Source organism: Scardinius erythrophthalmus (assembly GCF_964197995.2).
Source record: "Scardinius erythrophthalmus genome assembly, chromosome: 15".
In the NCBI taxonomy this organism is placed as follows: Eukaryota; Metazoa; Chordata; class Actinopteri; order Cypriniformes; family Leuciscidae; genus Scardinius; species Scardinius erythrophthalmus.
The window spans coordinates 7992098-8004717 of record NC_138235.1 but is presented as its reverse complement, the minus strand read 5'-3'; the positions used below and the strand labels follow the sequence as shown (position 1 = coordinate 8004717).

At 43.5% G+C, this 12620-nt stretch overlaps 1 protein-coding gene across 2 annotated transcripts in view; it reads right to left on the bottom strand.

Moving 5' to 3' along the window:
* Positions 1-1708: 1708 nt before the first annotated feature.
* The window catches only part of slc9a8 (solute carrier family 9 member 8), a 60940-nt gene continuing 50028 nt past the window's right edge, over positions 1709-12620 (bottom strand). For both annotated transcript variants that reach the window (XM_081387377.1, XM_081387378.1), the window contains 2 exons: positions 2819-2965; positions 1709-2494 (listed from right to left, as the gene is read on the bottom strand). In XM_081387377.1, the coding sequence (XP_081243503.1) occupies positions 2381-2494; positions 2819-2965 (261 nt within the window). In that variant the 3' untranslated portion in view covers positions 1709-2380. The remainder of the gene's footprint in view (positions 2495-2818; positions 2966-12620) is intronic.

The following is a 12620-nucleotide window of genomic DNA, read 5'->3' as shown; positions in this document are numbered from 1 at the left end:
GTGTATATATATATATATATATATAAATTTAGTAGATATGTATAGATATTTAGACACATATTTAGTATGTGTTTTGTGGCCTTATTTCAGGAACCTTAATTTTTAGTTTTTTCACTAATCATGCATAAACATTATTCTCTCAAAAATACAAAACATACATGTTGCTCACATATTATGAAAATATACTGCACAAATCAATTAAGCAGTGAAGTTGCCCTGCGTGAAAGGGCCAGGCTTATTCCAATGTAAAACGCTGTATAATTGTATATATTTTTAATAAAATAAGCTTGGATTATTTCTATGTTGAGCTGCCTTGTCATGAAGCTGAAAGTGCACGTAATAAAATAATATACCACTGATGCAAACCAACAGGAATCCTTGCTTTTTCTGCTCTATTATGTTTATGTTTTATGTGGGTAGGGCCCCATATTAGTTATTGAAACGGGCCCCCAGATGCTTAAGGCCGCCGCTGGTTGCCGGCCAGTCTGTTGGAAAGAATGAATAGTTATTCCTTAAGGGGGCTAAGAGGCTTAATCCGCCTCATCCCCATATGGTTCCTACCTGGGACCTGTCTCTGGTCCTCAGGGCCCTCCATGGCCCTCCATTCACTGATTCAAATGGCTGAGCTGTGGCCCCTATCGCTCAAAACCGCTCTCCTGTTGCTGTTGGCATCAGTTAAGTGGGTTGGCGACCTGCAGGGACTTAACGTGTATTTAAACGTGGTGCGTTAATATTCTTGACTCATCTGCTTTTCTGTACATAGAATGCTTTATTACTAGGCATTATAGTAAGCAAAGTTAAGCATTTTCCCACCATCGCGGGAATATATATATATATATATATATATATATATATATATATATATATATATATATATATATATATATATATATAGATGTATAGTAACAATAATGGAATAAAAGTCCAATTAATAATGTCAAATTAATCATCGTTTTAATAATCTTTAGCTTTGCATTAAAGTACACTTTTGATATTTTGACTAAAGCACATGTAAAATACTGTAGTGTGTTATTAGATAAAAAAATATAATAAAAAATAATGTAAAATATAAATTATTATAAAAAAGATTCTGACCTGAATGTTTGACATGTGTAATGCACAGGTAGAATAAAAGAAAGCCTGTTCCAGTGTAAAACTCTGATTTAACCTCGTCTGTTTTTAGTCCTGGCTCGTGTCCTCCCAGACTCGAGTCAATCAAAGTGAGACTTTATTCTATATTGTCGAGATGTTTTTATGTGGCATTTTCATATAATTATGCTCTCATATAACCAAAGGAATTTAAATGATCTATGAAAATATAGACACTGAAACCGTTGTATATTACCACCCCCTTGTGTCCAGATAAAATATCACTCTGTAATAGAGAACTAAATGAAAGCGAGGCTGTGAAGGATAGACATCTCTTCAGTGGGTTGTTCTGTTATTTAAAGTGTTTTTGGATTTACTGCAATACAAATATCATTACAAGAATTTTCAGTAGACACAAAACTTGAACTGTGGTAAATGATAAGTGATCTAGGAGCTTTATAAAGCGTTTTACAGAGGATGCCACAGAAAACACGGTACGTCTGTCCCTCACAGCTGCTCAGAATAAGGTACATGTTTGTATAATTATCAAAGAACTTACATTTTGTCTCCTGTGCATCATAATATATTAGCAAATGAAGAAAGGGATTGGACAGCATTAAACAACTACACACAAGTTTTTTAATAATCCTTCATTTATTCCCATTTGTCTTTACACCACTTTCCCACTGCAGTTTTTGTTTATTATGCACAGGTACATTCCTTCAGGCACAACTTCATTAGAGATAGTTATAAACTAGTTATAAACAAAATACAGTGTCCAGAAACATTATAAAATACCCTTTTACTCCCATTTATAAAGACAACGCAGCAAATAAATACTTAATAAAAAAGAAAAACAGGTTATGTTTGTTAAATTAATTCCAATCACAAAAACATTCATTGATGTCATTTCCCTGTATGTTAAACAAAACCCGCCAAAAGGTAGCGCAAGAATCACATTAGTTATATTACGGCCTTCAACCTGTAAAAAAATAAATAAATGATAGAAAGGTGTCCAACATTGATGTTTATTTTTTTGCTATCCCCTTCAAATTCTTCTTAGCCTTCCATCTTTATTCGTTCAGTGTTTTTGCTCCTAGTGCCTAAACTTTACACAAAACAATCCCAAGCTGTCTTGTCCCACATACTCCTGTCCTTTTCCTCATTTAGCCATGAATCACTCCAGTCATGGAGTTGGAGTCCACCACTGAGCGGTACAGTCCGTTTACCTGCTGTGAGATCGGCTCATCTGAGTTCGGACACATCTCTCTGTTCGCCTCTTATGATCGTCTCAGAGCAGTTCTGCCTCATCGTCCTCATCCTCAGAGCCAGACGGACCCTGACGGACCTCCTCGTACCATTTATTAGTGAGCGTCTTCATCTGGATCCTCCCATGCAGAAGATCCTTAGAGAGGAAGGAAGGGAGAACAATAGATGACAACCAGTTCTTCAAGTAGACTCCTCACATTATTTAAATAATTTGCTAACTTTCAAATGATGACACACATTCAAAATTTTAAAATGTGTAAATGTGGCTATGATGCAAGGGGGATTCTGGGTGGTTGCCAGGGTGTTGCTATGCAGGTGCTAAGGTGTTCTGAGGACAGTTTTGGCTAGGTGTTCTGAGTAGTTTATATGCACTGTGGTTGCTTGAAAGCCCCAGTCAAAAACTTTTTCTTTAAGCCTTATAACTGGAATAATCTGTTAGGAAGGTTATGACCAGTCCAACCTCTTGTGTGAGTCTGCGGGTGAAGAAAGGGTTCAGATATTTGGCATCAAGCCACAGGAAACCCTTCAGATCCTGCCTCTGAAAAATCTGAGCTTCATACTCTTCCTCTGTCAGCTCAGACAAATGCTCAGATTCGATGGTGTTACCCTGAGAGAGAAAGAGAAAGATATATTGCATTTATGCAATTTACTGAAACCAAACCTGTGAAGGGAGTCCAGAAGATCCCACAGCGTTCCTGCACACATAATTGTAGCAATTCATGGGCTCTCTGTTTAATTTTTAGTACATAAAGTATTGAATGAAAAGTGTTAGAGTAGCTTCATGAAAACATCTGTGTATTTGACAAACATTTCATGTAATCCAGTTCATCTGTGAAAAAGTTCATCAGTGACTATAGCATGGTAAACAAGGGGACGGGGCCAAAACAACCGAGATTTGGGACACTTTCATTTGGGGGAGGGGTTGAAACATGATCAAAATCACGTTTTTCTGGGAAAGCCCCAGCCACCTGGCTCCAGACCCTCTTGATTTCCTCCTCTTTACATTACCCTTGTGTGCTAGATCTTGTGCTGATTCGTTTAGTCTTCGATCCTGTCTAAAGCATGCTGGTAGTTTTGCAAGTCTAGAAAGCATGATTTTTTCCCCCAGACCAGTTCAGTGCAAATCCCACCCAGTAGCCAATTACATTGGGTAAGTTTAGGGTGTGAGGTGGGGTTAGGGTTTAGTATCTGTTGTAGCATTGTGTAGGCAATCAGCCCTGTAACTGACCAGACCAATGACCTCTCGGCTGCGGGACGGAGTTTGCGCTGAACTGGTTTGGGGATTTTCTGCCTGCCTGTTTTTGAAAGTTTTATTTCTATCCTATTTTTTATTAGTTAGTTTTGAGTGTTAAATCTGGACGTTAACAAACAAATGTTTAACTATGAAATCTGAAGTTTTATCGTTTCGAAAAGGTCCATTTTACACACAAATTACTGCGAATGTACTTGTTGATAGGGCTGGGAGAAAAAAATGGATTCACCCAGCTATCGGGATTTTTTTTTTTTCGATTCTAAAATCCAGAATAATTCAAATTCAATTGCTTTATTTTGTCCTTCCATTTTTGAAAATGACCTTTCATGTAGTGTGTAACAGCTCTAAGTGAATGAAAACATCCTGCAAAGTTTTAAATCTGAAAGTGCACCGTATATAAAGTTATTGTCTTTCAAAAGTAAGAGTCGACTCTGAGTCAATTAAATTAATCGTTTTTCAAACGAGTCATAAGTCGTTTCGTTGTGACGTCAAGACGAAACATTAGCATATTGTCCGCCCACTTATTGCGCGCGCAGACACCAGGGAAAACTCGAACCTCAAACCAGCAGCTGATTCCTGTGGATACTGGACAGCATCATGTCGAGAAAACGCTGTTGCTCTACAATGTGAAGGTAAAGCCAGTTTTTTTTTCACTGCCCAAAGACGAGCATGTGAAGAGTCAGTGGTTAAAGTTCATCTTTACCATGGTATCACAGCAGTATAATCCTAAACTTTTGCTGCGTTCCCTTTATTTTACTGACGACTGCTTCTCAAATCTCGGAGTTCAAGGCAGGATTTGCAAACCGCTTGCTCTTGAAAGATGGTGTTCAAAATACTTAGTTTTGAGTTTTATATTGTGTATGTCTCCTGCTAACTGGCTAACTCATGTTATTACTGTCTTAAATACTTCTGCTAATCAGTTGCCCACTATTACCTAAAACTGTGTCTATTAATGCAGATTGTCTGTCATTCTCACTACTTTGAGGAAATATTTGTTTTAGCAATGTTTATGTTACATCAGATCATTCACGCTAGAAAGCTCGGCTAATGTAAACATTGCATACATGCACTGTTATTGATACAGTTTTCACGTGTTCACCGCAATATATTAGAAAAATACTCTGTAAATAAAGTAGTACAAGTAAAATAATCAGTTTGTTGATGGACATGCACTTGTTAATGCTGATGGTGAGGAATTACAGTTGCAACATCTCATAATGTCCCTCAAACTGAGTAGTGTATCACTGAGAAACACTGAGTCCTGTTCGAGTCGTTCTTGCGATGGAGGTTCGGGTTGAATAACTAGTTCTTCCAGTGTTTCATCATCAGACTCGCGCTCGCATTGATATGGTCAAATCGACATCATTGTATATCTCGCGGAAAGGAGGGATTTATGGAGATTGATTCATCTGACGAGTCGCTTGAGAGTCATTGAAAATGTGGTGATGTGCAAATGTATATTATAAGGAAATGAAACAGTTGTTTGACCTTTGGTGCATGTAAACATGTTGTAGGAGACTCCACAACAACATGAGGAAACTTTAAAATAGCATAATAGGGGCCCTTTAACTTTTCCCGATGGTCTACTGTTAAAAAAAATTGCAATATATTGCAATATCGAATCGCAATACTTGTAGAATCGCAATTCTTTAAAAAAAAATCGTAATACATATCGTATCGGCACCCAAGTATCGTGATAGTATCGAATCGGGAGATAGGTGTATCGTCCCAGCCCTACTTGATGATTTATGAAAATTTCTTGAATAAGGACCATTGTCTTTAAAATTACTTTTTTTAACTCTTTTCCACGCCATTGACAGAGCTTTCCAGCTTCTTGTGTTTTCACTGTTATACGGTAGGGGGCGCTATTACACATCTTCAGAAAGAGTACTGAATCTCCTGGTCAAAAAACAGGAGAAGCAGCAGCAGAAACAAGAGGTATCATATGTAAGTGCATATATAAAATAATGCGATAATCAACATTAAAGGTGGGGTAAGCAGTATTTGAAAAACGCTGTTTGGAAGTTAATCGGACCGACACGCGAACAAACAAACGTCACATGTGTAGCCAATCAGCATTAGGGGGCGTACGATGGTGGAGGAGAGAGAACAAGCAAGAGGGAGATTTGAAGAAAGCCTGCAGAAATATAGATGAGACACAATAACAAAAGAGAAAAGCTCAGAAGAAATCACTGGAAAAATGAAGGGTTATGACTGGGCAAGAGCTTGAGGAACCGTGTTAATATTAGAAAAGCTGTCCAGCGTTGAGGAGAGCTAAGCGGGAAGGCCTGAAAACAGACACGGATGTTGCTATGATTCGCTCCACATGTGAGTAACACTGGGTTTGAGTGTCATTGCGTGTCTGGAGCTGCTGTGCTGTTGGCAACTAGTAACCGACAACCGACTCTTGTTTGTAATTACTACTGTGTACTGTACGTTCATTTTTTGTGGCTCCTGGTCATTCGTTTATCATCTGCGCTTTATTTTTCATGAAGCATCATTCTGTTAACTTCTGCTATGATAAAGAAACATCCTCTCTTGGATTGCGTGCGTAACGGAGGCCAGTTAGTCAGAGTCGCGCTGACGACTGCTTGTGAATGCGGTGTTTAGCGTCATTGTTCGTGCACTCGACTGGCTTGCGGGGGGTCGGGGTTCGAGACCGACTCGGAGCAGGGCTGTTAGGATTGGAGTGTGAGTTTTGGAGGAGGAGCATTGAAGAGAGGGGTGTGTTTGTTTGGGTTGATTTCAAATATCAACATTGTCCAACAGCGCTTTTGAAATACCGCTTACCACCTTTAAAGAGCAAATCAAAACTGCCTAACTTTACAGAATAAAATGTCGACCTAGGACGAGCTACAGGACTGAGAAGCTTTGAAGGTGTTGATGGACTCGATCTACTCCATCTGTGTTTTTAAAATCGTTCTGAATCCCATCCGGACATAATCTTTGACAAAAATTCAATTTTCTTAGCTTTTTGTTTGAAATGTTGCTTTTTTTACGAAACGTACCCACATTCAAATGTTGATAAAAAAGAATATTGAAGCTAGAATATTTTTTTTTTCTTAAAGCTGCAGTCCGTAGCTTCCGTAGGTTAAAAATTATCCGAAATAAATTTTTGAGCAACTAGTCTAGATGGGATGTACCCAAAAAGTGAAAGTGAGGAGCATTTATGGGTACAAGTCGGGAACCGGCCTACTTTACATATTTCAAGGGTGCTGAATCCCAAAAAACTGGTTCCCAAGCAAAATTTTGAGTGTTTGACCTTCTAATTTGCATATCAAAATGGCCGCCAAATTGCTATCTTGCTCAGTCGTTGGACCATTTTCCCCTAGTTTTTTTGTAAGTAGGCAATCAAGATGAGAAAATTAAGTTTCTAGATCGATAGTCAAGGGTCAGAGCAAAGATATAATGGAGGCTCACTGCCTTTTTTATGTATATATATATATGCAAAATACCAACTTTAAAGGTGAAATTAAGCATTATTTGTGTCATTTTTTAAGGCCGACATACATATTCAATCAATATCACTCTTAAATGTTCCCAGTGTATATATGATATGTGATGTATTCCATATTATATAATAACTAAGAAAAACACCATTGCAAGTTGTCTGAGATTTCATTTTTTTATGCAAATTAAGGCGAGACACTACAGGTGAATAGGGTAAAATTTTTAACTAGCAGATATCACCATGAAACTTTCACAGTTGATTACCTACATTAAAATTTAATGTTTAAATATGCAAATTAGGCAATATCTAATGAAATGTGCACTAATTTGCATAGATTTAAAAAAACGAAATCTGAGTATTGGATAAAGCCAGGTTAAAAATTATTTTTTCATTGTGTTCACATATTAGATGGGAAAAAAATTACAGAGGGATTTATGGATATCTACTTTTGTTATCCTGTAAATCAGAAAATACTGTCAATAGCCTTAAAAAAATGATTTTCGTCATGTTTTTTGGAATAAAAGGTTATATAAATCAGGCTAGGAATAATATATTTACAAATCCCTCTGTAAATGTCTTCATAATATAACTAGGTACAAGACTGGAAAGTTTGGTGTATAGGTGCTACTGAAGTGGAGCGTCATCCATGTGGTTTCCTTAGTCTGCTTCCGAAGCCTTCACCGGCCCCAAGCAGGAGGACGGCACCGCCCGTCTCCGCCCCTTAGCCCGCCAAAACGCCAGGCTAAGCAGCACTCCTGAGATGGGCAGCTTGGAGTTAGGGCTCAGTTCTTCTCAGGAGCTGGTAGCAGGACCACTCCTTCCCCCGGTGGAGGGCCGTGGGAGAATCTTTTTTCTAAGAACTGATGCCCCTTCCTCCGAGCCCCAAGAGGCCATGGATGGCAGTGTGCGACGCTCTGCCTCGCCACTCTTGTCCCTCTCTGTCGCCAGACCTCTGTCAGAGCAGGCCCCCCGTGGAACACTGGTCCTTCCCTGGCCTCCTCTGTCAGGATGCGGCAATGGCCGTGCCCCCACACTGGGTCGCTACGCCACCCAAGTCCGGACCGTTCATTCCACTTCGCTGCCCTACCGAGGGTACGTCTGTGGTTCCCATGACCCCGCTGGTTCAGTTCTTGGGAGCCTGGCTAGAGCTTCCCAACCTGTCCCGCTGGGTTGAGAGAACCACCAGGCTCGGCTATGCGATTCAGTTCGCATGATCTCCTCCCCGCCTCCGGGGAGTCCGTTACACTATCGTGGGTGGCAATGCCCCTGTCATGCGTGCGGAGGTCGCTACCTTACTGGCGAAAGGTGCAGTCGAGATTGTCCCTCCAGCCGAAATGAAGTCCGGGTTCTACAGCCCTTACTTCATTGTACCGAAGAAAACCGGTGGGTTACGGCCAATCCTGGACCTGCACGTCTTGAACCGATCCCTTCACAGGCTTCCGTTCAAGATGCTCACGTGCTCTCATGGCTTCAGCCTCTCCCTGGAGAATGGAGACTCCATCCAAAGACGGTTCAGCTGATTTGGGATCAGTTCGGGGGCGCACAGGTAGACCTGTTTGCCTCCCACAACTCATTCCATTGCGACCTGTTTTACTCCCTGACCGAGGGCACGCTCGGCATAGACGCACTGGTGCACAGCTGGGCGTGGGGCCTTTGCAAGTATGCGTTTCCCCCAGTGAGCCTTCTTACAGAGGCAGGATTGAGTACCCAACCACCAGCGGTAGTGGCTACCATCACTTCCGCTAGAGCATCGTCCACGAGACATGCCTACGCGTTGAAGTGGAACCTCTTCGTCACCTGGTGCTCTTCTCGCAGTGAAGACCCCAGAAAATGCCCGATCAGTGTCGTGCTTTCCTTCCTGCAAGAAGGGTTGGACCGAAGGCAGTCTCCCTCCACCCTGAAAGTGTACGTTGCCGCTCCTCAGCAAAGAAACATATCTGCATGTTGCCAGCATACTTCCTTATATACCCATGAAGTAAGGCGGAGTTACTCAATGCAAATTCCGAAGACCCATGGCATTTCTTTGCCATTGGCTCGTTTTATTTCTCAAAGATGAGAGGCTTTCTAAGCGAAACCCCATTCGTCATCATGATGTAACGTCTCCGTTCCCTACTCAGGGAACGAGGGTTACATATGTAACCGAGACGTTTTACGCCCCCCTCTCAGAAGCCTTGGACATTTGGGACAATGTGTCAAAAAATATTTTCTCTAACCTCAAACCCTTTCTCCCACATTGTATGTAGTAGCAGCAACCATGTGTGGCCCACTATAGTCTTCTATCAAATAGCAGTATTCATTGGTTCCATGAGAGTGGGTCCAGCCCATAAAAATATCTTAAATTTTAACATCTAGTCGGTCCACAGTCTAATTCTGCTCTTTTTGGTTTTCAGCTATTGTTTTTGTCTGACTTTTATTATGTTTTATTAAGTTTTGTCTGTGGGTCATAATTTGTCATTTACTTTTTTGCAGTTTCGTCTGAGATGCTCTGAAATTGGTCACAAGTTCACTTGTTCATTATAGTGAATGGCACTTTACTTTGTACTTTATGGAGAAAAGAGAAATGAAATTGAGTGAGCGGCTTAAGATGATAGAATTTGTGTGTGCCAGAGAGTAGAAATAACTATTTTACACTTTAAAAAATAATGACGATAATAACTTTATATAACTTTAGATGGTATAATGAAAATAAATAACTTGTTCACTTGTTCTCATATTCATGTCATATTTAATAGATAGTTCATTCATATTAATAGAATAATAATACAAAAACTATAAAAATAATTAACAATGATATAATTGTATTATTTTTACTTATAAATTTGCCATAAAAAGCAATAAATAGAGCACATAATACATGAAAGCTGTATTCCTTTCAGGGTCATCTGGTTTTGATTATTTTTAGTTCTCTTACGAGAGATACTCTCGTACTGCGTAGAATACGCTAGGGGAAAATCCTTTTCCACGAGAATACTGAAGCCAAAAAATTATCCTTTAATTTTGTATTAATGTAAAACGCGTTGCGGCAGCATACAGACATAGGCGAGGCAGCTCGCGCGCCTATTGGCTGGTCTGCTGGCAACTGCTTAAGCCTATCGAGCGAGACCTAGAGTGACGTCAGACCCAATGAGGGCGCTTCGCGCCCTCTGCGTCACGTCCCGCCGAAACGGGCGTGGCTTAGGTCTATAAATACCGCTCGCAGGCATTATATCTCTGGTTTTTCATCCTTCAGCGAAGCAACTCACATCGCTGGATCCGAGAAGAAGCCGCGCTGTTGAAGGAGCACCTCAGCGGGACGAGTCGAGGAAGCTGCTGGCCGCGCCGCCTTCATCGCCTTCCTGCTGCGCTATCCAGCGCCTATATCCTTTTCATTGCACTGTGTGTGTGTGTTCGCCGGCGCGACTCACACTATCTAAAAGAGCTGCGTCTTTTTCAAGATGCCTGCTTGTGGCTCGTGCAGAGCCGCACTCAGCGACGGGGACCGCCATGTCATCTGCGCTTCCTGCCTGGGTCAAGAACACGCAGCTCTCGCGCTCGCTGATGGCGGCTGCCATCACTGCGAGCTGTTGCCTTTAGCGACTCTGAGGACTCGCTTGGCACTGTTCACCGAGACTGCGCCCACACCTGCCGGTTGAAGAGGCTATTGCAGCGCACTTATGCCCGCCCTCCGCTGGACGGCGCGCTAAGATGGCGCTGCCCTCAAAAGCCTGCCGCACGACGTCAACCCTGCTCCGCCGCGCTTTCTCCGCCGCCGGGCAGGCCGCGTCAGCGTTGCACACCATGGCCACGCTCCAGATATACCAGGCCGATCTCCTCCGCCAGCTGGACGAGAGAGGACCTGACGCAATCTGCGTGCCGGACTTGAGGAGCGCTACAGACCTCGCTCTTCGCGCCACCAAGTCAGCAGCACAGGCCATTGGACGGAGCATGGCCTCGCTCACCGTGTCTGAGAGACATCTGTGGCTTACGCTCTCTGACATGACTGAGTCGGAACGCACCGCGTTCCTCGACGCGCCGCTTTCCCCTGCCGGCCTCTTCGGAACCTCGGTCAAAGATTTCGCCGATTGGTTCGCTGAGGTGCAGAAAGCGACCCAGGCCATGAAGCACTTCCTCCCGAAGCGCTCCAGTTCTGCAGCAGGCCGTGTGAAACCGTCTGCTCAGAGCTCACAGCCTAAGCCTCCGCCCGCCGCCTCCTCTTCTCAACGCCGCCAAACCCAGAGCTCGAGACCGCGCTCTCGCTCATCCAGCCGCCGCCCCGCCCCGCGAGGCCCGCGGCAGAAGGTTGCGTTGAAGCCAGAGGCCCCGAAATCATCCTAGCACGCCTAGGAAAGCGACGGTGTCCAAGTCCCGCTGCGGCCGGACTTCCACCAAAGCTTACCGCTCGTCCAGTTCCAGGAAATGTGACTGGTCCAGCGTATTTAGCAGCCAACAAGCCGGTTCCATTACCCGCTTGCCTGCACACAAAAGCCGTTTTTACGGCTACCCAGATAAATCCCTTAAAGAGTGTATTTTCTGGTGTCCCGGCCACGGCCGACGGTGTTTCATGTGTAGAAAAAATGCCCGCTACTCAGCGCCCATTCCTGCACACAAGCACAGCCCTTCACACAGGGCGCGCGCACATAAAATCGACTCAGATCGATTGCGCTTCAAATGTAGCAGAAGTGCCCACTACCCAGTGCCCACTAACGCTACTTCCCACATGTCTCACGGTCCCTGTAAATACAGGACCCGTATGCATATGCTCTGCTCACGCGAACAATGCTGTAAAGGTGGTGTACGTGCCCGCTGCTCCGCGCCCACGCCCACACACAGACATGAAACTAGCCCAGCCCTCCTCCTCTCAGCTAAACACTAAATTGCTAAACAGCTAAATTCTGCCCGCTGTTATCAGCGCGCCCCCTGCCTCAGATGTCATGAGCGCGACGCTTATGTCACAGCACACAAAAGCCGCTGTATCGCGAGCCGATCAGAGCGCGCTTCGCATCCGGCCCCTAGCTACTCGCGCACCTGCGTGGGAAAAGCTTCCCGGGGTTTCGAGATGGGTGCTGAACATCATAAAAGGAGGCTATTCGCTGCAGTTTCGCCGACGCCCTCGCCGCTTCATGGCGCGCGTCGAGACCACGGTAGAATCGGAAGTAGCCCATCTACTTCGAGCCGAAATTTTGAAACTGTTGAGCAAAGGGGCTATAGAACCCCTATCTCAAGCTCAAAGCGAGGGGGGGCTTTACAGCAGATACTTCCTGGTGCCCAAAAAAGACGGGGGTCTCAGACCCATACTAGATCTGCGGCAGTTGAACAGAGCGCTTATGAAGCGCCAGTTCAGGATGCTCACAACCAGAAAAATCCTTGCGCACATCCGCCAAGGGGACTGGTTTGTGTCAATAGATCTAAAAGACGCGTATTTTCAAATACAGATAGCGTCACGTCACAGGCGATTTTTGAGATTCGCCTTCGAGGGCCAGGCATATCAGTACACAGTCCTGCCTTTCGGCTTGTCCCTGGCACCCCGTACATTTACGAAGTGCATGGATGCAGCGCTCGCACCCCTCAGGTTACGGGGCA